A 27,722-nucleotide genomic window follows, 5' to 3' on the forward strand; every position below is an offset into this window, starting at 1 on the left:
CTTTAATAGAGTTTTTCATGTTGTGGTGACCCCAACCATAAAATTATTTCATTGCTATTTTATAATTTTGCTACTGTTATGAAATCATGTCGATATTCGTGTTTTCTGATGGTCTTAGGTGACCCCTGTGAAAGGGTCATCCGACCCCCAAGTAGTCTTGACCCACAGGTTGAGAAGTGCTGGTGTAGATTCTGAGATTCATATTTTCGGGAAAATTATTAGACTAGGCCAGCAAGATGGCCCAGCAGGTAAAAGCACTTGCTGCGAAGCCTGACTCCCGGGGTATACGGAATAGAACTGACTTGCATGTTTACACACACATATATATACATTAAGTAAAAATGCAGTAAAAAAATATTAGGAGAAACTTTGTAAAAAAGCTATACTGTGATTCTTTCAAAACACCTCCAATTTTTTTCCCCCCTCTGAGACAGGGTTTCTCTGTGTAGTTTTGGTGCCTGTCCTGGATCTTGCTCTGTAGACCAGGCTGGCCTCGAACTCACAGAGATCTGCCTGCCTCCTGGGTGTTAGGACTAAAGCTTTAATTTTTATAAAGCATTTCAATAAAAAATGTTATCATTTGAATTGCTCAAGCAACACATATAATGTCCAAAAGCTAATCAATACAGCAAACAAGCTTTCGATCCAGCACTAAAACAATTCTTCAGTGAGAGCAACTCCACATTATTACTAATAGAGACATGAAACAATACCTTCCTAGTTTCAAATTTGTATCTCTTTGACTCAGTAGTTAAAACTGCTTGCTGTTCTTACAAAGACCTGAATTTAGTTTCCGGAACACATGTCAGGCAGCTCACAGCTACAGCTTACAACTCCAGAGGCAAGGGATTCAAAATATCGTCTTCCTGACTTCACTGGCAATACACAAGTGGTGTGTACACACGTACGTACACACACGTACACACACGCACACACACACACACACACACACACACACACACACATACTACATCTTTAAAAAAAGGTATCTGCTATATAATTAGGCTATTCAAATTTGATCCTGTCAGTCATCTTTGATATCGATACACATCAACCCTACCCTCACTGATATGTATTTTACAGCCCCATGAAGCACACATTTGTTACACTTTTATGCTGGGAAGCTGTTTAGAACCAAACGGTCAGGATCCATCTGTTGTGTCAAACTAAGCTTGATTATTGCTTCTAATCAGTTATTTCTTTAGAGTATAAAAGCTTTGTTTGTTTGAATAAGGGCTCAATTAAAAATAGTGACTTCAATTTCTAACATTAAAAGGAGGGTCATCGGGTGCCACTTAGGTCTTGCTGAAGACAAATGTGCTAACAATGAGATCCCTAAGATAATCTGTAGTTACAGGACATAGGACTAAGACCTTGAAAAAAGCCTTAGTAACTGAGGAACAAGGTAAAGCAAGCCCCTGGGACCATGCACACACGCGCACACGCACACACAACACCCCCCCCCCACATACACACACACATACCCTCTGTTTGTCAGGTACTTAGCGGCAGCACTGCTCCTGGCAATACTTCCAGCAGGTGAGATGTGATCTGTCGTGACAGAGTCTCCCAAATACAGTAAGACGTGGGCATTGTCGATAGGCTGGAGGACCGCTGGCTCTTTGGTCTAAGAAGAAAAAATTCACAACACTGAACTTTTTTCTTTTCAATTGTAACAAACTTGAAAAGCTCGAGCAGTTCACTAGGACTTACAAGCTTATCAAAAAACGAAGGGCATCTGATATAAGTAGACTTGACGTCCCACGGAAAGAGCACTGACTCTGGGGCTTCTAAGGAATTCCACCGTTTATTTCCCATCTGCAAATGAAGTTTGGATGAATGGACCGAAATAAAGAATCAGAAGAAGAGACTTTAAAAACATCCACGGTAATAAATAATTTTTAGACAAGTGTTGAAAGGAAAAGAAGCCTTATCCATTGAAAAATCATGACATTTTTGAACAGAATAAATAGACTTGCTTTAAAACTTTCAACTCACCAAATTTTCAGGAGCAATTTTCAGAGTTAAGTTTCAATGTAAACAAATATAAAGACTTCATAGAGCCACTCCATCCCCAAACTCAAAGACATATATGTGTATATACACACATACACTGCAAAAAATTTAGTATGTAAGGTACGTCATCAATCTTTAGAAATATCACAAAGAAACATCTTTTCCAATGTATGTGTCCCATATTACATGTTAGTCTTGCCTTCAAATAGTTTTTATTTTTTTTAAACTCCATTTCTCACCAGTTTCCACCGCTCACCTCAATGGTCCACTCAACCAACAGCTTTGACTATTAGATCTGAACTTCCTGATTCTACCTTCCTTATCCAACTCTCTCTTTCAAAATAATAGGCTGAGTCGGTTGGAGATGACTCAGAGGTTACGGGCACTGGCTGCCCTTCCAGAGGACCCAGATTCAATTCTAAGAACCCGCATGGCAGGTCACAACCATCTGTAACTCAAGTTCCAAGAGTTCTAAGCTCATCTTCTGGCCTTTGTAAGCACCAGGCATACACATGGTGCACAAACATATGCAGGCAAATACTCATACATATAAAAAAGTAAAACATCTTTTCAACTTTCTTGTGTAGAATAGTAATGTGAGCCGGACATAGCGAGCGTATTCCAGCACTAAAGAAGCTAAGGCAAATTACTGAATTTAATGCCGGTCTGGTGTACAAAAAGAGACTGTCTTCAAAAACGAAACAAAATCCCCTCCTCCAACATGCTCCCCAAATTTGTACAACTAACTCTTCTTATCCTAATTTCCTTTTCTCTACATATATTTAGCATAATATGCAATTTACATAACTCTTTTCTTTTTTTGGAGACAGGGTCTTGCTATGTAGTCTTGGATGGATGACCTGTAACTAATTGCCTATATAGAGCAGGATGGCCTCAAACTCACAGTGATCACCTGTCCCTGGTCCAATACTGTGATTAAAGGTGTAATCCCTACACTTGGGAGACAGATGCAGGCGGATCTGTGAGTTAGAGGCCAGCCTGGTCTACAGAGTTAGTTCTAGGACAGATAGGACTGTACAAAGAAACCCCGACTTAAAAAACAAAGTATCACTACACCCAGCTTTCTTTGTGAAACAGTCTCATAGTGTGGCCCAGGTTGCCCTAGAACCCATAATGTAGGCGAAACCAGCCTTTCACTTGGGCTTATCCTCCTGCCTCAGCTTCCTGTTAGGACTACAGGAATCTGTGTAGCTGACTCCTAATTATTTTTTCTACAATTTACCGCCTCTCTGTGTGAGAATTCTTTCCTTTGTTCAATGATGTACCCAGAAGTATAGTTATCACACAGTAAGGCATTTTCTGAATGTTCAAGTTCATACAGTACTTTGAACATAAAAGTATGTATAAAATGTATTTGCTTATTTGTGCACAAAGGCAAGTCTCAAAAAAAAAAAAAAAAAAAAAAAAGTTGAAAAGACACTGCTCCCTGTTCTATGGAGGTTATGCAATGACCAGGATTTTAGTGACAGCAAGTGTCCATTATTTGCTCTTACTTACTTTGATTTTTGAACTATTTGAATGGGAATGATAAACATTTAGTAACTCAAAATCCATTAGAATATTCTAGGTCTTTCTTTTCATAATTAGCAATTCCAGATATAAAATAGCATTCAAAACTATGAATTAACCAGAGATATTTGCACATCTATGCTTACTGAAACAATAGTAGCCTGTTTATAGAACCAGCCTAGATGACCATCAACAGATGAAGAAAATATGTTTTATGTAACAGTGGTTCTTTTTATTCCGGCACTAAAAAAACCTGTTAATTGTGGGGAAAATGGATGGACTGGTGATTACCATTTTAAGTGAAATAAGCCAGGCTCAGAAACTTAACTATCAGATTTCTCTCTTACATGTAGAATCTAGATTCAAATATAATAGTAAAAAGAGGACTAAGTGGAAGAGGTGAATAAGAGATGGTAATATGAGTAAAAATAAAGATAAATATCACATATGTGGAAGACAGGTGTGTGTGTGTGTGTGTGTGTGTGTGTGTGTGTGTGTGTGAGAGAGAGAGAGAGAGAGAGAGAGAGAGAGAGAGAGAGAGAGATATTGACATTTTAAGAAAATGGAACTAAAGACCATTATTTTAAGAAAAATAATGCAGATTCAGAAATATAAATATTGCATATTTTTCTCGTGTGGAATCTAGATTTCAAAATAAAATATCTATGCCAAATGCATGACATTCAGCCTAGTTGAGGGGTTCATCAGATAGAAGAACATGTTATATGTCCATGTTTAAAGCTCTAAAAGAGAAGGCAGAGGTAAGAGTAGGGAAATGGATTAGTAGGTAAATCACTCGACACTGTTCCTGAGTTTGGATCCTCAGAAGCCATGTAAAGCAGGACACAGGCTGCAATCCCATCAGTCTTACAGGTAAAATGGGAGATAGAGACAAGAGAACCCTTAGCTTGTGGGCCAGCCAGGCTGGCAGAGGCAGTGGCAAACCAAGGGCTCTTCTCCACCATGGTAGAAGGCGAGGACTAACATCCAGGGTTGTTCTCTGACCTCCACACACGCCATGGCACACACAGGCCCACATTCATACCCATGAACTGATCACCACTCCCATTCTAAGATTTTAAACTGTCTGCGAATGGGAAGGAGACCAGCAGGAGACAGTGGGCACCAGAGAAGAGTGAGAAATGAGTCAAGTACAATGATACAAACGTGAAACTGTCAGAAAGAGCGTCGCCCCCTTACGAAGCAGAGTCTTAGAATCGGGAGCTCCTCTGCCTTTGTCTCCCGAGTGCTGGGATTAAAGGCCGTGCCACTGCCATTGTTTTTACACAGACGTACACAGACAAACAGACTTTTCAAAAAAACAAAACAAAACTCAGCCATAAAAAAATGTATATTCAAAATTATCATTTTTGCTGGGCGGTGGTGGCGCACACCTTTAATCCAAGCACTCAGGAGGCAGAGGTAGGAGGATCTCTGTGAGTTCAAGGCCAGCCTGGTCTACAAAGCAGCAAGTTCCAGGACAGGCTCCAAAGCTACATAGCAAAATCCTGTCCCCAATAAATAAATAAATAAACAAATGAAATTTAGCATTTTGATTCTGTTTAGAAAAAAACAAAGACACAGGGCTCATGCCTATAATCCCAGCACTTAGAAGGCTGAGGATTGCTTAGTTCACAGGGCAGCATGGGCTATAAGGAGTGAGTTCCCAGCCAGTATGAGTTAGTGGGACCTTACTTCAAAATAAAGAACAAAACTAAAAACAAAGCCCACAAGACTCTTACCTCTACCTTCTCTTTCAGAGCTTTAAACATGGACAATACAACGTGTTCTTCTTCTATCTGATGAACTTCTTCTCGACTAGGCCAAATGTCATGCAGGTAAATTTCCTTGCCCGTAGAGTCAGTACCTGCTCAAGATTTTAACATGGTGTTCAGTACACATATTAAAACAACACAAAACCAACATCTCAAAGTATTACTATTTTTCAAAGACAAGTCACAGAAATCAAGTAACTGATTTTTTTTCTTTCGTTCTTTTGTTTATCAAGACAGGGTTTCTCTGTGTAGTTTTGGTGCCTGTTTCTCGCTCTGTAGACCAGGCTGGCCTGGAACTCAGAGATCTGCCTGGCTCTGCCTCCCGAGGGCTGGGATTAAACGTGTGCGCCACCACCGCCGCCGGGCCCAAGTAACTGATTCAACAACAGGGTTAAGTATCGAGAACTAATGTCATGTACAGCTATGTTCTTCACATTAACACATGTACTGGTAACAGAGGAATGGGCGATGTAAAAAAGTAACAAGTACTGAATGTTTTCTTTTATAGCAAGAATCTGCTTTTAATAACTTCTGGGAGGAAGTACGCACAGTATACATATGAACACACAGATAATCCATAGGAAAACACACCTAAAGGCTCTGTCTGGAAATCTATATTCACGGTGCCTGCTATGGCATAAGCCACCACTAAGGGTGGAGAGGCAAGGTAATTGGCACGGACACAATCACAAAGTCGACCTTCAAAATTTTTGTTTCCAGATAAAACTCCACAGGTAACCAAATCACCCTGAGGGGAAAAACAAATATACTTGATTCAAGAGCTTATATACACTCACACAATTATAAAGTCTGTCTGTTGTATAGTTCTGAGAGCCAGACAACCAAAACGGTATCACTAAGTTTTAAGTTCACAACTACAAATCTTATAAACTTTAATGGTTCCTGATATTACTAAAGTATTATTTTCAAAATGCAGCAGTAATTCTTTCTATCATTTTAAGACCCACAAGTTACTCATCCCAAGAGTTGCAAATATAAATTATCAATCAAAATACAAACTGATGTACACTTTTGGTAATTTACTAACAAGATATAGTTAAAACAAGTTTGGGCAAGTCTCAAAGAAGCTAGCATCCCTGCTCTTAAATGTGTCTTTTTTTTTCTTAAACCAGTACCTCTTTCTTAAGCTTGGTGCTTAAGCAGGCATTAGAGTATCTTTATTAAAAAACAAACAACAATTTAAAAAAGCACCTAGATATGCTAATCCACATTTTACCTGTTTTACTGCATTTAAAACGGCTTCTGATAAAGGTGCTGTATTTCCCACACATGTTGAGCAGCCATAGCCAACTATTTCAAATCTGCATTTAAAAAAGTAAAACATGACTGGAGAGCACATCATATTTGTAAAGGACAAATTTTATCTCCTCTTTTCTGTTACTATAGTAAGATTATTCAAAATACGATTCGCAGCAAATTAACCATCAACACATTAATTTCACAACATTTTGACCATTCAAGCCTCACTGTTCTATGTTCTTTGTACTGAATGCAAATCTTAGAAGAGCCCATGTATCTACAGTATTTGTACCAGATCAAAAGTATTCATCACACAATACCAGACAGCTCCTCCGCTGTAACTACAACTATAATGTAAGTACTTAAAAATCATGTTGTGTTTCCACTCAAAAGGCATCTTTAAAACTCGACAGTATCAAGATGACCTCCCTGTAACAGGTTCATCAAAGGCCCCAAACTTTACTCCAGTAGAAGTAAATTATTCAACTCTCAACCAAGTATACCTAAAAAGAATATGTGACTATAATTCTAATATAAGATTACAAACAATCCTCTAAGTTATTTTAGCTGCTGTTCTAAAAGCAAAATAAAAAATCTAAATTTATGAGGCTTTAAAAAGGACTGACAATTTATATAAGAATATTATGTTCCAAAATTAGACTATCGTTAATTTCTTTAACTATGGAAGAAACATAATAATCAAGTTTCTCTTAAGGTTCACAGACAAATTAACCCATACATTGTAGACCCAGTAACTTTGCAAAATCTGAATTAAGACAATCTGTTCAATTTTTATTTTTATTTATTTATTTTTTTTGAGACAGGGTTTCTCTATGTAGCCCTGGCTGTCCTGGAACTCGACCTATTGACCAGGCTAGCCTTGAAATCACAGAGAACCACCTGCCTCTGCCTCCTGAGTGCCACCACTGCCTGGAGAAATCTGTTCAATTAAATCAATGCAATCTGTATTATTTCACTCTTCAGAACTGCACATGACTCATGAGAATTAGGTACTCCTTCACACCACTCTAACAGTACTCCTGACTGTGGGTTGGTTTCCCCTATCCTGAAGCTACAGACCATGTGCCTGACTTCCAAGTGCCCTTCTCATGAAATCTTCCCCATGAGCATCTGAGTGGTAGGCAGGAGACTGTGTGACAATGGCAAAGGAACAAGTTAGGGCTCGAGCAGGCCCAAGCATGGCAAACACGGCACCAAGAGGTTTTACCTTTCACCTTTCCTTCTCTCCCTTGCTAAAAACCGTTAGATTACATCCCTAAAGCTCACCCCCAAGGACTTGCCCCCAAGGTCCATTTCCTTATATGGCCACCGACTCATTCCTACACGTCAAAATTCATTATTTGTCTCACACATCTAATCAGGGTTTACCAACTCACCTTAGCAGTGACTCCCCCCTTTCTCCTGAAAACCCCACCCTTGCACACCGCTTGCTTCCTGCTGCTTGCTGTCTGCCTTCACAGTCCCCCAACACACACACCATTTGCCCCTCCAGGCAATCAATCTCCACTCTGCGAGAACTCCGTGTCTGGGTGTGTCCTGTGCCGACTCAAGGGGGCCATTCTCTCTTACAACAAGTAATATTTTTTGTCTTTATTGTCTTTAATAATAGATTTAATACCTGCTAAATACCAACAGTAAATGTCACTTACCCTAGCTTGCTAAGATAGGGTAACACTCCACTTGAGCTGAGGTAATGTGTAACCATCCCACTGCCTGGAGATAAACTTGTTCTTATATAAGGTTTAACTCGCAAACCAGTTTCAACAGCCTTCTTAGCCAAAAGGCCTGTAAAATCAACAAACAATGACTATAACAAATGTACCTTTCCCTCCTTCACATTAGAGTAAAAGGCAAGAAAAGGGTGTGCTTAATAACAGACTACAATTTATAGCAAAAAGTCAAACTCACAAACTTTCTATCATTATTACTGTGCATTTTACTCTACTGATTCAGTTCACTGAAGCCATATTGCAATTTTTGGTAGATAAAGTAGTCATCACACTGCAAATTATTAGGGGATAGGCTGACACTATGGCATCGCACAAAAAGAAAAAAAGAATATTCACATATAGCTATTGACTGAAGCATAAATGAAATAACCATAGTAAACCAAGAGCAATTTAACATCAATTATACATAGTTTTACAGACATCAAGAACTGCCACAGTGTATACAAACAGACATTACTTGTTAATGATCCCTCACTTGCATAACTTTAAGTGGGATCTAATATACTGTGATATTATGTAAACTGGTGGGAAAAAGTCCAAACAATACCTGCCGATTAGCAGAACTTCTAAATTTACTGAAGACAGATACAATTTAAAATTGAGAGATATGTAAACTACAGTTTTTTTTTTTTAAAGCTACCTTCTATGTAATAAAAATACTATAAATGAAACTCAAGGTCCTAACAACTTAATTAAAAATTTCAGTGCCTCTCAATACAGAACACAAACATGGATACATTCATCTAAGGAAGAGAAATGAATATAATAGAAAAGCAAACAGCAATTTACATGACAGAATATACAATATATGGTCATAAATACCAACTTACCTGCAGCAAGCATGACAGATGGATTGCAATTATTGGTACAACTGATAACTGCAGCAATGACCACAGATCCATGGGACAGCTTATACTCACTTCCATCGTAATGAATAGAGACAGTATCACTTTGTTTTTCTGCTGCAACTTGAAAACCTTTAAATCCAACCTATAAATTTGCATGTAAATATTACAGACTTTGTAGAGGAAAGACCGATAGAAAAACACAGCTTAGACTCCTGACACCTCATCATTTAACAGCTGACGTGCTACCGTGACACAGAAGGTCTACACCATTCGGAAGTGCAATCCATCTAAAACACGATTTGAATAGTTACTAGAGGAGCCTACTGGCATTCAGAAGCAGCACTTTCATATATTAAGTGACTGCAGCCAACCTCCCAGAATCCTCCTAACTCAGATGTTCCCTACTCACTGACAGAAATTCTCAAAGCATGGTAAACTCTTCCTATTCTAAAGAGCTGCACAAATGGCCCCAGTGTGAGTGCAGAAGAGATGAACAAAATCTGCTACGTTAGTAAGTGCTGAAGGTGCAATTCATCAGAGACCTTTCTTCTAAATGAGTTTCATATTTTCCAAATAAAAAGTAAAGAAACTATAAAACAAGGTTTGGTAGACAAGGCCAACTCTGACTTTTCCTAATAAAGCAGAGAAAGTAACAAGACTAATGCCATTAACTTTAAGACAAAAAAATAGAAACCCCCAAAGCCAAGGTTATTCAGTTTTTGTTGTTGTTTTTGTCCCATTTTATGAGAATAATTACACAGTCTGTATTGATGCTGCCCAATAAAATGTCCTTCACTGATGTAGCTGCTTAGTCTCTGCTGTCAGATCCAAGAGCAGGCCACATGAAGCTGATTAACACTTGGAAGGGGACCACTGAGACTAAGAAACTTAATTTTATTAACTTTTGATTACTTTCAATAGATAGAACCCAAACTCTGGCCTCAGAGTAGAGCTGAGGAATAAGCTCAGCAAATGACAAAAAGGAGGCTGTGAGCATACCATAATGTATTGGGGGCTGGAGGAAGCACACTGAATGTACGGAACAATCCCAAACCCTGATGGTACTTTACTACTTAGCACACAGCATAAAAGTAACAGTAAAGTAATTTACCTTTTCATTTAAGCAAGCCTGAAAATCACTTTTCATATCTGTTATAGCAACTCTATCCTGAGGCCTTTTTGGACCACTGACAGATGCAACTATTGAATTCAGATTAATTTGTATCACCTAGGAAAACAATGGAGGGAGAAGAAACGAGAATTTCTAAGAGATACAAAAGAAATTTTTTTAAAAAGAAGAATAAGTAGTACATTTACATTTATTAACACAGCATATAAAAACCCTAGTTCCTCAAATGGTTGTGTTTTTTCCCCTATAGATATAAATACTGTCAAAGGGGCTGGGGATTCAGTTCAGTTGCTGGAGGGATGGCCTAGCATACGTGGAGCCCTGGAGTCCACCCTGAGCACCACACAAGATCAGACTTGATGGTGCACTGCCTGTAATCCTAGCACTCCAAAGGCAGAGACAGGATGATCCAGAAGTTCAAAGTCATCCTCAACTATATAATGAACCAGCCTGGGCTACATAAGACTGTCCTAAAACAAAAGCAAAACTACTGCCCCAACAGATGCCTGCACAATAATGAAGTAGAAGCTCTGCTAATCATCAACTCATTGCTTCTGAGTTGTAATTCCACCCAGGCCTTCCTCTGAGATCACAAAGTTTATGGTAAGTAAACATTTCATCCCAGTCACCTCACATGTGATGTATGGTCAATAGAAAAAGGTTTTCTTTCTCTTTCTGGTTCTAGAGGACCTTGCTGAGTAGGTTCCTACGACTAGGCTTTTATCCTTAGTTGAAAAGTCATTATTTTATTAAAATCTCAACTCCCAATTGGCAATTTCTTTCTCCACTAGTTCTCATTTCTTTTATGCTTTTTATTTTGTGTGGTTAGATAGAACACATTTGAAACTTCCTCTTTCATTACAGCCTCACCACTGTTTAATAATCAAGCTTATTCTGACTGATCCTAATTTGATTTAATGGATTTAACTGATCCTAGTCTTTGATCTGAATAAACATTGAAGGAATTCTTTTTTTAAAGATTTGGGTTTAATTTATATGTATGACTATTTGCCAGCATTGTATATATGTGAACAACATGTGTGTCTGGTACCTGCAGAGGCCAGTAGAGTGTCAGATCCCCTGGAACTGGAGTTACAGTTATGAGATATCATATGGCTGCTGGGAACCCACTTGGGTCCTCTGTGAGGGCAGCAAATGCTTTTATCCACTAAGTCATCTCTCTAGCCCCAAGAAGTTTCTTTTGAAATCAACATCTTGATGGATTTTAGCTTTATTCCCAACTACTGTCAGAGTTTATATAGTGGAGCTTATTTATTTTAGTGGAGCTTATTTATTTTATTTTTAAAGCATGTAGCCCAGGCTGGCCTTGAACTATGTAGCCCAAACTGGCTTTGAACTTACAACCCCCCTGCTACTGCTTCCATAGTCCTAGGATTCCAAGTGTGAACCAGTATCCCTGGTACAGCCAGGTTTTTTTAAATTTGTTTGAGGTCTCATGTTGTGTTGGCTGACTTCAGCTCTACATTGTACGCTTAGGATGGATTGAACTTTTGAGTCTCCTGTCGGCATGGGTGACATGCATTGGAGACTGAGCCCAGGACTTCGTGCAGAGTAAGTCAGCACTCCAGCAGCTGAGCTGCATCCTGCCTTTGGCTAGGCAATCAATTCAATTTTACTCTTCCAGTCATTTTTCAAAATCGGAGACAATGCAGTAAATTCAATAAAAATCAAGGGGAAAGAAAATGGTAAGATGAGCTAAAAGACTTTTCCAGAATCTTGAAAATTTGATGTCTAAGTCTTCTAATCTGGCTTTCCAAACTGTTCTGAAAAAGCCAGCTGTAGTGGCTTATACCTGTAATCCCAACATTCAAGAGACAGAGGTAGCAGGACAGCCTCAAACTAGAGATCAGCCTGGGCAATCAGTGAGTTCTAGGTCAGTCCAGGAGACTATAAACAAACAACTCTCCCACGCACATTCTCATAAGCTGTCCCCCACCCCATATGTCTCCATCTGTCTCCCTGTCTGTCTGTCTAAGTTCTATAAACTAGGAATATATATATCAAAACAAAGTTCCTGCCTTGAAGGAACTTAATGTGTTCTAGTTAGGGGAAAGATAGGTATGTGAGTAGTCAAAGCTGTAAAATATATGAGATAGGAACATGCTAGGAAGAAACAAAGCTGGGTAAAAAAGACTCCCATGGGGGGGGGGGCGCAAAACAATATGTCAAATTGTTCTACATTCTAGGTGGACTGTCCTAGAAAATAATTTTATTAAAATTAACTTTCCTGAATGTGAATTTTACTTATGGTACCAAAAATATCCAATGGATAAGAGTTGTAAGTATCTTTAATATTTAAGACCATATAACAAAAAAGTGCAAAATAGTCATAAACTAGACACAGATATCATAAAAATTGAAATTGGTCAAGCAGTGCCAATATTACAATGCTCATCATAAAGCAGAAAAAAATTAGAATTAAAAGTTGGTATTTTAAATACTTCAAAGGCTAGACTGGCAGCTGGAGAGATAGCCTGGTAGTTAAGAGCATAGAGTGCTCTTTTACAGGCCCCATGGGCTGGAGAGATGGCTCAGGGGTTAAGAGCACTGGCTGCTCTTCCAGAGGTCCTGAGTTCAATTCCCAGCAACCACATGGTGGCTCACAACTATCTGTAATGAGATCTGGTGCCCTCTTCTGGCCTGCAGGGACATATGCAGACAGAACACTGTACATAATTAAAAAAAAAAAAGAGCATACAGTGCTCTTTTACAGGCCCCAAGTTCTGTTCCCAGCACCCACATGACTCTAGCTCCAGGGGATCTGATGTCCTCTTCTGTCCCCTGTGGGTACCTGCACTCATGTGTCTACTTTACCCCCATAATTAAATATAAATCAAAATGGTAGATTTCACAAAATGTTACAAAATTAACTACCACCAGAATCTATGTAAATGTTATCATAAAATCAAAATAATGGTCTTTCTTTTTTTTCTTTTGGTTTTTCTATGAAATAGTTCTCGCTGTCCTGGAACTCACTCAGTAGACCATGCTGGCCTCAAACTCTCAAGAAATCCACCTGCCTCTGCCTCCCGAGTGCTGGGATTAAAGGCGTGTGCCACCACCGCCCAGGGGCACTTCACTTCTTATTAGCAGCTCCCACATTTGTCCAACTGTTTTATAATCATCTTTCTTATTTCTACTAAGCGAGTTACTTGCATATACCTGAGAATATTCAGGTTCTGAAGAATTCTCATCATTCCGAAACAATTTCACAGCTTTAAGGTATTTTTCCATTGACTCAAGTTTGGTTTTGTTAAAACCTAAAAGACAACAGCAAAATAAAATGCAGTCAAGAATTCTGAAACCCTGAAGAAGAGATGTGAGACTACAGTGGTGAGCAAGAGCTGAGTATCACTACCATGTTTATGTAAGCTTGTCTTTTGCTGTAGTTACCCTTGACAGGCTACAACTTCCAGAGTCCAGACTACAAGAGGAAAGCACCTGGGCACACCACACTGACATATATGAATGGATGTGCTGACAACCCTCCCAGAGCCCACAGCTCACATTCACGCAGGTCAAGTCTTCAGGACTCCAGACCCTAGCTTGTGAATTGGGCAGTTGAGGCCCTAGACACAAAGCGGCAACAAGTTCTTCCTGCTGTGCCATCTGAAATCCTTGACCCACTGAAACCATGAGGCAATAAATGACTATTGCTAGGTTTGCTTTTGATTGGCCAGGACCTCTCAATGTAAGACAAGTGCTCTACCAGAGCCAAATGTCCCTACCACTGTTTTGTAAGCCACTAAATTTTAGGCTAGGTCCAATAAGACAGTTCCACTCAGACAAGGGTTAATGGAGAAATGCTCACAACGAACACACCTAAGATCAGGGGACCATCTTCTTAAAAAGTACTGTTTCTTTTCATAAACGCTCTCCCATCAAATCCTGATGAAAAGGTTTCGCACTTTACAGAAAACACTCATATAAAAACCCTTGTCGGCCGGGCGGTGGTGGCACACGCCTTTAATCCCAGCACTTGGGAGGCAGAGGCAGGCGGATCTTTGTGAGTTCGAGGCCAGCCTGGGCTACCAAGTGAGCTCCAGGAAAGGCGCAAAGCTACACAGAGAAACCCTGTCTTGAAAAACAAAAACAAACAAACAACAACAACAAAAAAAAACCAAAACCTTGTCAATTTGCTGTTTGATTCACTCGCTGTATCACTTTGAAGGTGGTTTCTATAGTGATCAGAGTGATCAAAGACCGTAGCCAATCAATCGATACAAAGATCTTGAACCTGGAACCCTATACTACCAAGTATAGGTAGAAAGGTCGTCCTTAGTGGGGAAAAAGCAAATTGAGTATCAGTGGTTTAAGTAATTCCTTTCACATGTTGTCAGTGGATCACAAGGGACTAGGGTTTGAGGACCTTTTAGAGACATTAAGAGTTGAGAGTTACTACTTCAAAATACTCCAATTTCATAAATATGCATTAGCATTCATGATACAGTAGTTTGTTATAAATACGGTCAAGCAGCTACAGTGGAAATACAATCATTTTACAGTCTCTTACCTGTATGTTCTAAATGCCGTAGTGTCACATTGTCAACAGGGAAAAAGCTGAGGAGAGCACCATATTCTGGACACATGTTTGCTATGGTAGTTCGATCAACAATAGACAACTGTGAAACTCCACTTCCAAAAAACTCAACAAACTTTCCAGCCACTCCTACCTGCCTGAGGTGCTTTTAGAGATACGAGAAACAACACAGTATCAGCAATGATACAATCAGCATGGATTTCTAACCAATACCAGTGAGTGATAAGTCTTTTATCATATGGAACACTCATTTTGATTTTACTGGTATTTCAGGATAAACAGTAAATAGAAGAGTGGTCTGTGTTAATTAGGGTTTAAAAAAAAAAAAAAAAAGGCGTGGTGGCACACCACACCTTTGGAGACAGATGCAGGGGGATCTCTACAACAACCAGAGCTACATGGTGAAACACTGTTTCAAAACAAACAAATCCCTGAATGCTCAGGAAAACAATCTTTGTATTAAGGTCTCTGAAATCAGAGACTATCTTTTTTCTTCCTAACAGCACATGAAACAATGGTGTTCTAACCACTGTCGGCATCCTGTAAGTTTATGAAATACTAATATACTCATGAGACACCACATAGCGAACTTAAATTATATGCTACTATACAAAATTCTTCAAATTATTAGTATTGGCTCAAATATTTACAGCAACATTATTATAGGTAAATTTATTTTGGTCGTATTTAATATGTAGTTTAAAACTGAATTCCTCCAAAAATTATTTTTCACTACTACCAAGTAACTAAAACAACATCTAATCTTTGTTTTTATTATTATTATTATTTTTTACTTTACATGTATGGATGTTTTTGCCTGCATGCATGTTTATGAACCATATTCATACACACTAACTGTAGAAGCCAGAAAAGGGTGTTGGATTTCCTGTAACTGGACTCTAGGTCCTGATCTTAGTTTTTAAAGATAAAAAGAAAAATAGGGGAGCTGAAGAAATGGCTCAGTCGTTAAGAGTACATACTTTTCTCTTCCAGAAGATCTGAATTCAGCTCCCAGCACCCATGTTAGGTGGTTCACAGTGGCCTTTTAACTATAACTCCAGAGGACCCGACACCCTTTCCTGGCCAGTGTGGGCACTGCATTCATGTACACATGGATACAGACATATACATAATTAATTATAACACAAAAAATAAAATCTTTGAAAAAGAAAAGTCAATTAGGTTAAATGCTGCCATCACCAAAATAATGGAGTGCCACAATATGTACTTGGAAAAATATGGTTAATTCTATAAAGACCATAAAAAGAACAAGACCTCAAGAGAGAAATAATATATCCAATAAATACACATAACAGATAAAAATTCTCTCACAATAAGTTGTCAATCACACAAACAGTAATACTGTCAAGCAAAAACGGCCAGAAGGATCTGAAAGTAGCATGTTTTTAGAACCTCTGAAGAACTAGTTTCTTTAAAAATCAAAGTAGAACATTTCTGTTTCTTTAGGAATAGACTGTGCACTTCTCAATTGAGGGAAAAAGAATCATCATTACTACCGAGAAGGTGGCACTACTGCTTTTCCTTCTGGAGTATCCAAAGTTATCACACCAATAATTTAACCAAAATTGCTAAGGAGAAGCAACCTACACTTTAATTATGTGTGATGCATGTTTCAAGTGCAACCATTTTTTTGTTTTGTTTTGTTTTGTTTTTTTCAAGACAGGGTTTCTTTGTGTAGCTTTGCGCCTTTCCTGGAACTCACTCTGTAGACCAGACCGGTCTTGAACTCACAGAGATCTGCCTGCCTCTGCCTCCTAAGTGCTGGGATTAAAGGTGTGCACTACCACCACCCAGCTCTCAAGTGCAACCATTTTTTTTAAATGGAACTTCAAGTTACTGACAACTAGACAAGTTAGATTGCAATATTATAACTTCTTATCCACTATATTAAACATATGCAGCCAGTACTACCTCAAAGTAATGTTAAAACAGACAATGGAGAAGTCTGACACTATCCCATTTCTACCACTGAATGTTTCAAAGCATTACCTAGTAATGTTTTTATTGTTTGTTTTTTTCGTAAAGAAAAAATTGGGGAGGAGGATTAACTGGCTCAGGGAGTTAAGGTACTTGCCACCTTCTTCTGCCACAGGGCAGAAGAAAACCAACATCTGAAAGTTGTCTTCTGACCTCCACATGTAAGTCACAGCACCCACAGGCTGCCACACACATACACACAATAAATAAATAAGTATAATAAAAATGCTTTTTTAAAGCTGGGGGCAGGGACTAGAGAAACAGCACAGTTGGTAAAGTGGTAAAACTCTTGGCCTTGTAAGCACAAGGGCTTCAGCTTGATAGCTAGAACCCTAGTTCAAAAAGTCAGGCACAGTAGCATGTGCTGTGCCCCGAGTGCTGGAAAGCCAGACACGTGGATCCCTAGCCCGCACAGCCTACTTGGAAAGGCCCAGGTCCTGGCCAATGAGAGATTCTGTCTCAAAACAAAGGCACCAAGAGAAAAATAATGGGTGTTGCCTCCACCTGCACTTGCAGAGAGAGTATGGACACAGATACATGCAAACAAAAATTACTTTTTGGGGGCTGACCTCTTATTTTATGATCCTCCTGTCTCATCCTCTTGAGTCCTGGGTTTATAGGCATGTGCCACCACACCTGGCTTCTTCATCAAATATGTTAAGTATCACATTTTGTTGTTGTTTGTTTTGTGAGACAGGGTCTCTCTATGTAGTCCTAACTGTTCTGGAACTTGCTGTATTGAGCAGGTTAGCCTCTAATTCAGAGATCTGCCTCCCATGTGTTGGGATTAAAGGACTGTGCCACTACCACCTGGTTTAAATCTAACGTTTTAAAAATCCATGTCATCAACAAGTTATTTATTGAGGCAGTAATGCAGGACTGTTAAGGGTGTAGCCTCCTGGGTCTAAAGTCTTGGTCTACTTAGTATTCAGCCCTGTGCTCCTTTGAGAAATGACTAGGCTGCATGCATTTTCTTCTCAATTAAAATAATTACAATAGTAACTCACTCATAAGCTTATAATAAGGTTATTTAATAAATGTGTTGACAGGTAACAAGCACACAATGACTTTTTTGTACTTATAAGTATATATGTTACATTTGTTATAATCACTATGGTAACTTTATGATCTAGCTAGTAATGTAAGAACTAAGGATGGAGGCATAAATTCAAATCTGGGCTCCTGTGGGGCTGCTCCACTTACATAAAGATGGTCAATAAGTAAGTCATGGAACAACTATTATTTGAGCTCACCTTGGTAATGCCGAGGACAATATCTATGGACGTAACAAAAGCATTGGACGACCCAGTTAGCTCACATCCAACCACCTCTGGTAAAGGAAGAGTAACTGGTAGGCCCAGCATAACTGCTTCTGTTTCAATGCCTCCAACTCCTGTTGAGAAGAACAAGTTTATCAGCAAAGGACTGATTTAAATGAGTTATTTTCCATTTTAAAATCTCCCATGTTTCACAAGCATGACTTACACAGCATCTTACAAGGAGTTGCCACATCACTTTCACTGTGGACCTTGAACCTGAACCCTTTATAAAGGATGACTCGGGCTGGAGAGATGGCCCAGCCGTTAAAGGCTAGGCTCACAACCAAAAACATAAAGGATGACTCACTCCACTTACTTACTTGAGAGAACTGGTATTTTTACCTTTACATTAAATTTAATCAGCATTTTCTGAGTATGATATGTACTGTTCAATGACCAGCAAACACCTGCATGTGACTACAGCCCAGTCTATGCCTACCTTAGTCTCATGACTGGAATCTAAGAAAAAACCCAACAGTTATAATACTCTATTAAAAAAAAAGTTAAGTACACAGTGGGGTACTCTTAAATTGATGAGAAAGGTTAGGGATTTCAAGAAGCAACTGTGCTTAACAAGTTGTAAATAGGGGTGGTAGGCAAGGCTGTGAGACACAAAAGAGATCACGAAGGACTAAATAAAATGACCTGACGGGTTTTGGATCTCCAAAGGCAGGAGGAGATGTGGAAGGACCCTGAGAGTGCAACCACAGCCATCATCAACACTGCCCCAGACCTCACCATCACCCACTGAGTAACTGCCTAACAGTGGTGCTGTGCTGGCTATGGGCAATCTTTTTCCATAAATCCTCTTTACTACACAATTCATAAACTCAGAAGTCTGTTTCTTTGTTGCTATAATGAGAAAACTATAAAAATGTTGATATAATGAGAGCCTCAAAGAGGCTCTCTGTCCTCTGATAATATTCTTGGTATCCCTTCTTAAAAAGAAATCAAATTATACCGAGGCATTTACTTACCCCACCCAAGAATCCCCAATCCATTCACCATGGTTATATGAGAGTCTGTGCCAACTACACTGTCTGGGAAGAGCAGGTCCTTTTCTTCAAAAACTACTCTTGATAAATATTCTAAGTTCACTTGATGAGCCATTCCAGTTCCAGGAGGGATGACTGCCACATTCTTAAAAGCTCCTGAACTCCACTATATTTTGTTTGGATTTAAGAGACACAGGGTTAGTGCATTGTGGAACTGTGTATTTACAATCAAGATACAAATAAACAGACATTAAAACGTGAGCCACTGTTCAATATGGTCCACTCCGAATTTACAATAAATACTAAAACTACATAGCTATTGAGCCTATGAAGACCATCAAAACCAAATGAAACTGGACATAGTGGTGTATATCTATAATCCCAGCACTTGGGAGAGGAGGCAGGAGAAACCAGTTCAAGGCCATTCTCAACTATGTATCAAGTTCTAGGCCAGGAAATGTGCTCCAAGGCTCCAGAAAAGTCAATGAACAAGACTGCTGATGACTCACTTAAAATTCGGCCACTGTTTTCATTATTGTTGTTTAAATATAACAAATATGAGGGTATGCCAATAATATGGTACAAGAAAGTTCCATGACTAAAATGCTTTTGTTAATCACAAGTCTAAATATTAAAAACTGTACAGTATCAGTATTTTATAAATGTTAATCAAGAATTCCCCAAATCATTTATACCTTAAAAAACTGAAGCCTCTCTCGATTTCTGCCGAATTCTACTTCTTGATTTTTTAACACTGTCTCAGGTCTAAAAGGATGAAAAGCTGGTATTAAATACATATATTAGTAAACAATCATCTGCCTTATATCTAAGTCTTCACTCCTACACATTTAAAAAATCCCCTTAAGAATTTTCGGAATTTATTTTTCCCATAAGAAGCTCTTTCTCCTCACACAGCACACAGGACAGCTACCTAACTGACTTCACGTACAACAGGCAGATTCCCATCCGTGCTCCCAATGCTCGGTTGCTGTGGATGAAAGCAAACCAAGCTGTGCTGAAGGGAGCAGGGCAGGGAGGTCGGGGAGTTAAAGGCATGCCTTCTCCTCCCCTTGGCTCTTATGCTGGTCATAACAGGCAGATGGAAATTAACACTACTGACATATGAACACTGCCTTATAGTCAAAAAAGATCTTTTCACAAGTCTTTTATTCAACTCACTTAAAACAGCTGTTTATGTTTAAGTAGATTACATGAATTATTTAAAGTAAAATAACTCACCTCTAGATAATAAACAATACCACTTTTAGCAAACTAATTTTAAAAATCTAATGGGCATTTAAAAAAATATCTTAAACTACCTAAGTTGTTTACTTCAAGTAGCAGCTAGTGACTTTACTAGAGTATCAATATAAGTAAACTTTTTTTGTATGAAATCTGGGCTCTAAAAAGAATTCCTTGTGAACTTTTTAAAAACCAAGGCTTATTTTCATAATTCCAGCCAAGTGAACTCTGCAGTCACAGCACACTGCAGAGGTCTCACCCAGTCTTAGGAACAGCACGTTAAAGTCACTCCTGTTATTTTCCTTTCCACAGCACTGGGCGCTACAAAATGTCTTTTGTGTGTTAGATCATAACATGATTTCAAATTAGACGGACTTCAAGGGCCAAATGGTAAACTCTCAACCACCTCACACATCCTTTCTTCTTCAAATTTACAATTAATATTTTATTGATGCAGTTACAGAAAGTAAGATTCACTATTTTCATACAAGCAGAAACTACAATGTAATATTCTGAAATTTAGAATCAAATTTGAGTTTAAATGTTATACTGAGTTACATCTATAGAAATAATATCACAGTAAACACTTTATTCTGCAGTTATACAGAGACAACTTTTAAAAATCAGTAATTTGTGAGGATGGTTGGCTCCACATTTAAGACAGCTTACTGCTCTTGCAGAGGACCCAGGTTCTGTTCCCAGCACCTACACGGTATCTCACAACCACCTGTAACTACAGTTGTAAGCAATCTGATGCCCTCTTCTGGCTTCCAAGTGCTCCTGAATGAACGTGGAGCATTTAAACTCATGCAAGTATATACATTACATACTAAATAAAATAAATAAAAGATTTTCTTCTATCAGTCATTTTGAATTAGTAAACGTCGTCAGAATGTGTATAAAAGGTGTTACTCTTTCAAGTCAACACACTGGAACAATCAGGGAAAATGGGTATTAAGAACAAGGAGTTATTACATAAAATTATTGGAACCATACAGCAAAGGAGTCAGAGTACATCTAATTCTTAGGAAGGATACAGGAGATCACTATAACCTAAAGCTTTGTAAAACTACGAACCCAAGATTTTAGAACTAGACAGAACTTGAAAGATCCAATTCAAAGACAGACAAAATTACTGCATCATTTGACATTTATCATGCGTATGTGTGAATACTTTTTTTAGCTTCCTAAAACTATAAATGTTTTAATACTTCTTAAAACAAAGTATTTGTTTTAATTTTACTTTTATGTGTATGTGGGTGAATATATGTCTGTGCACGACACACCTGAGGAGCCCACAGAGGTCAGAAGAGGTATCTGATGCCCTGGAACTGGAAGTCACAAATGGATATGAACCGCTGTGTTCTGGGAATTAAATCCCAGTCCTCTGCAAGAGCAATGAGTGCTCTTAACCATTAAACCATCATCTTGCCAGCCATGTCTACTAATTTTCTTTTAAAGTTAATAACTGACTGACAAAGAGCAACTTTATAGCAGGTAAGAATGGTGGTGCACATTTTTAATGACAACACCTGAAGGCTGGGGCAGGAAGGAGCCTAGAATTCGAGGCCAGCCTGGCTATAGAAAGCAAATTAGAACGTGAGTTGTGAAGGCAATGCAACAGGAATGAGACGTGAGAGATATGATTTTCTTAAGTGAAGAATTAACAGAAATAATGTCATACTCAGGCACTGGTTGCAAATGAAAAGGACATAGGATGGGCGTATTCTCAATCTGTGAAGAAAATGTTCCTGAGTTTCGGCTTAGTTCTCCAGAATCACACGATCCTCGGCAGGTAGTCTGGCCTCGGCATGGAAGCTTCTTAGGCTGCACTTTAAGTGGGGAGAGCTTTCCTGCTTTCTGCAGGTCACCACCTCCAGGATTTGGTGCATTCTGTATTGCACTATTATTTCAAAAAGGAAACAAAATAGTAATTTACAAATGAAAGAAACTTTAGCTTAAAAAAAAATTTCACATCAGCAACACTACCTGCAAGTGAATGGTGTCCAAAGGCTGTGTGGTAGTTTGAATGCAATTGGCCCCTATAAGCTCACAGGGAGTGGCACTATTAGGAGATGCGGCTTTGTTGGAGTGGTTGTGGCCTTGTTGGAGGAAGCTGTGTCGCTGTGGGGGTGGGCTTTGAGGTTTTCTATGCTTATACACCCAGTGTCTAAGTCGACTTCCGGTGCCCGCAAGATGCAGTACTCTCAGCTACTATTCCAGCACCATGTCTGCCCACATGCCGCCATGCTCCCCGCCATGATGCAAATGGACTGTAAGCAACCCACCCCCAACTCAATGTTTTACTTACAAGAGTTGCTGTGGTCACAGTATCAACTCTAACTAGACAGGCTTAGATTTAATGTGATGTTAACAAGAGTATTTCAGGTTATAAAAGAGAAAACCTAAGGTAGGATAGTGGCACACCTGTAATCTGAGGTAAGGGGATTGACACGAGTTCAAAGCTAACCTTGGCTACATAGTAAGGTACTGTCTCAAGTTTCTCAACCACCCCAAATTCATGAAGGAAAAATATGCTCCCAAATACCTCATATAACCACATACCTCCCACTGCCCTAGATAAGGAAAGGAGAGGAGAAGCACACAGAAATTTCTTCTAATTTGACATGTAGCTTTGACTGTCCTGGAACACCCTATGTAGACCAGGTTGGCCTTGAACTCAGAGATCCACTTGTCTCTGCCTCATGAGTGCTGTGATTAAAGCCACATCTGGCACACTCATTTTTTTATGTTCTATACCAATATGAATAACTTTGAGGAAGTACAATATAACAACTTCAAGAACACACAGTTTCAATACATGGTATTGAGACTCTCATGAGTTATGAGTGAATTTTGATATTGTTCCACTACTCTAAGGAATGTAAAGGAAGACTGAAGGCAGAGACCAGAAAGCGTCTCTAGTCTTTCTTCTCTTGGTCAAAGCTGCCTTAGAAATCCACGACGCTTACGTCAATGGAAGGAAACCACCTTCAGTGGACTCAGGATTTTCAGTCACCAGTTACAGGCAAACCTTCAGCCTCTCTAAGGTAAGTATACTAAAATCAACATGGAACCGAGACTGGCTGAGGAGCATGTCTGTGACCTACCACCTGGGAGAGGAAGAGGCGGGAGTCTGAGGCCAGCCTGGTTTATAAAGAGGGTTCAAGGCCCATCAGAGTTAGAGAGCAAGATCCTGACTCAAAAACAAAATAAGAGACAAAACTTAATTTAGATATCCATTCCAAAAAGCAAGTTCAAACATGGTAACAGAAGCATACAAATATGAAAATAGCTTTAAACTCAGAGTAAGTACAAAAATTGCACTAATGTGAGTCCCACTTTTTTTTTTACTTTAATGTACTAGTCAGTCCTGACCACAGCAGGCTTTACTCTGTGCCAGAGCCGCTAATCCTCTACCTCCCCACTACCCACTTGCAGTTAACTAGTGACTGGTCTTCACATGTCTGTACTGCAGTACCATTTACTGAAGTCGATCTGTAAAGAATGGTCAACTGTGAGATCTGTTGGACAGGCAGGGTGGACTTTCTTAGGATCACCTCCAAGACTTTTCACTGCCTCCCTCATAGCAGCAAAATCCACCATTGCCGGTATTCCGCTAAAAAATAAAGAACAATCAAATTACAGGTCTAATTGCTTAATACTCATTTCTTTTGACTTTTAAAAATGATCTCTTTTTAGTTTGTGTTTATTTTTGATAATGTACTTATGATCTATAAAGTTAGATGTACTTCCTGGTTTAATGAGAATTAACACTAATAGTATCTGTGAACTTCAGTGCTCAGGAGTAGAACTGCCAAATACAGAAGAGATGACTCTGACGTGTAAGGGAAAACCAGAATTGGCTGTGCACCTCTCTCATCTAGGCCCTTCCTCCACAGCCCTCGAATTACCTCAAAGCTATTCATAATTGCCTTTACCATTTTATAGTCATCCATCTGCACATATATATATATATATACACATACACACACACTTATACATATATATATGTAAAACAAACATGTACTAAATGACTTCACTATTCTTCATACCAAAGATACAAGGCAAACATAACACACTGAGCCGGGCGGTGGTGGCGCACGCCTTTAATCCCAGCACTCGGGAGGCAGAGCCAGGCGGATCTCTGTGAGTTCGAGGCCAGCCTGGGCTACAGAGTGAGTTCCAGGAAAGGTGCAAAGTTACACAGAGAAACCCTGTCTCAGGGAAAAAAAAAAAAGAACAAACATAACACACTGATGATTACAGAACAGTAACAAATGCATTAAGCAGCAACATATTGGAGATACTGCACATCAGTGGCACATAAACTAGGCTTATGTGAGTGGACGAGGGGGATGTTCTCCAACATTTAATTCAATATTCACACTTCCAATATATATTCCATAAACAGTCAGAACAGGAAGGGTCAGTCTTCCCGGCTACTGTAAAGAATCTCTATTTTATTCTGAGATGGCTTAAAATTCTTAAGTCATATCATTCATTGCTCCATATATGTAGCCTTCACGGATTCCACATGTGGGAGCGAGGCCATCAAGTTAGAGACAACTGTACTTGTAATACAAGTAATATAAAAATGAAGCTGTCACTTACGTAAAATCTTGAAGAACAACACGGGCAGGGAAAAAGGGCACTTCAACATTGCTTTGTTTGGTTTTCCAGTCCAAAATGTTCATAACATCTTCCTTTTTAATTAAAAAGCCATCACAATTTCGTACAGCAGCTTCCAACAGGACCCGTATTGAATAAGGCAGAATATCTGATTCAAGACAAAAATATTACTATAACCAAGAGAACAGCCATATCTACACATTGCAAAAATTACAACAGCAAAATCTCCAGTATAAATATTGAAAAGGATGGAGTATCAACTAAATACAATAATGAAGACACCCTTGTTGTCCTAGTTAGACCTAATTGTGAACTTGACATAGCCTGGAGTAATCAATTGAGAAATTGCCTAGATCAAATTAGCCTGGAGGTATACATGCAGGGGACTGTCTGGATTATCCATTGATGTAGGGGGGCCTAGACCACTGTGGGCAGTAAGAGGTCCAGGTAGGCAGTCTTGGCTTGGAGAAGAAAGTGAGCCAGAGTGCAGGCCAGAAAGCAGCTTCCCTCCATGGTATGTGCTTCAAGCTTCTGCTTGGGTTCCCACTCTGTCTTCCCTCAAATATGGGCTGTGACCTGGAAGCATAGATGAAATAACCCTTTCCTCCCTAAGATACTCTCAGGCATGGAATTTGTTGCAGCAATAGAAAAAAATTAGAACACCAATTACGCCTTCAATGCAGGCACCAAGCAGACAGAGTGAATGGGAAGAAGAGTGAGGCTACATACTCTCAAAAGTCTACTCCACTGACACACTCCAGTGACTCCAGCAAGACTGAGTCACCTTCCTAAACAGTGATAAAACTGAGAACCAAGTGTCCAAATACCTGAGACTATGGGAGACATTTCTCATTCAAACTGCCACCACACACATAAAATAAATACATGGATAGATTTTTTTAAATTACAATGTTTATAATCCACAAGAGCCAACAGAAGTATGACGTGTGCACGAATGTCTGGTCATGAGCTAAGCAGACCAAGCACCTGAAACACATTAGCAATCAGGACCACCTGGGGCTTCTGAGTGGGCATGGCAGAAGCTGGACAACTACGTAGCAATACTTCAAAATTCCAAGTCAAAATTATTTTCAGCCCTGAAATTTATAAACAGGTAAACAATCAATAAATTCATTCTATTTCTGAGTTATCTTCTTTTCTTAAGTAGCTTGTGGAAGACAGGCTCCATGAAACAAATATAAACAAAAATTAGAAAACCATGGAATCTAGGAAACAGTCTCCAACACAGGAGGGGTGGTAAAGAGACTCAGGACAACGGTTGATAGAGACAGTGCAACCAGTATCACTAATGGGGGAGATGATGTCTAGATGTGGTGCTGCTGAGAAAAGGGGCATGGGGGTAAGAGCAGATAACTTGATTATCCCATCGGGAGCATAGGCAGACATTTGGAGACCTTACGTCGGTAAGGACATAGAAAACTAAAAAAGACAATCATTACTTCCAGGAAAAATACCTTCACAGACCTCTTTTTTCTTTAATCCTATCAAAAACACCAATCCTGATGTTATATTATCTTCAGATACAAACACTGCCTCCTTGAAGAAAAATGGGAGCTAAAACAACTAGGGAACTTATGAAGACTCTCACCAAGCTGGGTCTGTTGGTTGCCCTGTCTGGGCAAATAGACATGTTTTTCATGTATCCTCAGGAAAAAAAAAAAAAATCACATATTCTATTGGTGTCAGAATGGGCCCTGGGACTGACAGAACCAAAGATGAGTTGGTAAGGAACTGCTGCATGGCCCCTGAGTGATAAGGAATGCAACAGAGACTGACATTTCTGGCATTCTAAACTGAATCTGCAATTCCAATATGGTTCTTTCTTTCTCTATATGTACTGACAGTTGCATGTTCTACTATGCATGATGAGGCATGAAACCAAAGCTAAGCAGGCTGAGCCAGAGGCACACTTGGAGAAAATTCCAAGATGTCTGGCTTTCTCTACATGGTGTGGGAGAGTATGCCTCCTTGATAAATGTGATCTGAAAAAGTACAGGGACACCCTTAAAAGGCTGACCAAACTACTAAACACAATTCAGTCCCTGAAAATAGCTCATATTGAGATGGGATCATAAGCAGATTGTCACAGGAGTTATAGACCTTAGCACCTCAAGTTCAACTATCTGCCATGAAAGAACTTGACCATTAAGAGGAGGAATTTTTGTAGAAAAAAGACATATAGATATTATTCTCCACATTAGCCAGATTTGACAGGAAAATGGGAAAAAATGGAGCATGAGATGGAAGTGTTGGCGTGCCATTTCTTATAGCTGGCAAGTACGTAGCACAAGGAAATTATAATACAATTAAGATCTGTGCTAAAAAGAACTCTTTCTGGGATCCCAAAACCTGGAACCCATGTGAAGAATCACTCAGTCAGTGAGGAAGGAGAGAATGGGACAGAAATTAATAGAAGTCAGCCCTCAGGTCTGACTTTCAATGCTGAGGAAGGAAAAGCCATGATTCAATGTGCAGACAATGGCCTTAATAATGGCCACTGTAGAAGAAACTATGGTAATCAGGGAATACTTAGCCTCTGAATTGCTTGAATTAAGACAGACTTTTTAGAAGCTGGAGAGATGTTTCAGTGATTAAGAAAGACTTTTTAAGCAGATGAAAGAATTCCTCACAGCCTGGTTTGTGAA

At 39.2% G+C, this 27,722-nt stretch overlaps 1 protein-coding gene across 1 annotated transcript in view; it reads right to left on the reverse strand.

The window, feature by feature from the left end:
* The window catches only part of Ireb2 (iron responsive element binding protein 2), a 48,391-nt gene that overhangs the window by 6,937 nt on the left and 13,732 nt on the right, over positions 1 to 27,722 (reverse strand). Inside the window, exons 3-18 of the mRNA XM_028864991.2 lie at positions 25,039 to 25,204; positions 23,906 to 24,043; positions 22,109 to 22,327; positions 19,878 to 19,947; positions 19,165 to 19,348; positions 18,122 to 18,261; positions 14,844 to 15,015; positions 13,493 to 13,590; positions 10,292 to 10,408; positions 9,163 to 9,322; positions 8,252 to 8,387; positions 6,559 to 6,643; positions 5,913 to 6,069; positions 5,289 to 5,413; positions 1,714 to 1,818; positions 1,485 to 1,627 (exon numbers count right to left, since the gene is read on the reverse strand). Coding sequence (XP_028720824.1) covers positions 1,485 to 1,627; positions 1,714 to 1,818; positions 5,289 to 5,413; positions 5,913 to 6,069; positions 6,559 to 6,643; positions 8,252 to 8,387; positions 9,163 to 9,322; positions 10,292 to 10,408; positions 13,493 to 13,590; positions 14,844 to 15,015; positions 18,122 to 18,261; positions 19,165 to 19,348; positions 19,878 to 19,947; positions 22,109 to 22,327; positions 23,906 to 24,043; positions 25,039 to 25,204 — 2,215 coding nt within the window. The remainder of the gene's footprint in view (positions 1 to 1,484; positions 1,628 to 1,713; positions 1,819 to 5,288; positions 5,414 to 5,912; positions 6,070 to 6,558; positions 6,644 to 8,251; positions 8,388 to 9,162; positions 9,323 to 10,291; positions 10,409 to 13,492; positions 13,591 to 14,843; positions 15,016 to 18,121; positions 18,262 to 19,164; positions 19,349 to 19,877; positions 19,948 to 22,108; positions 22,328 to 23,905; positions 24,044 to 25,038; positions 25,205 to 27,722) is intronic.

The sequence above is a fragment of the Peromyscus leucopus genome, chromosome 7, assembly GCF_004664715.2.
Source record: "Peromyscus leucopus breed LL Stock chromosome 7, UCI_PerLeu_2.1, whole genome shotgun sequence".
NCBI lineage: Eukaryota > Metazoa > Chordata > Mammalia > Rodentia > Cricetidae > Peromyscus > Peromyscus leucopus.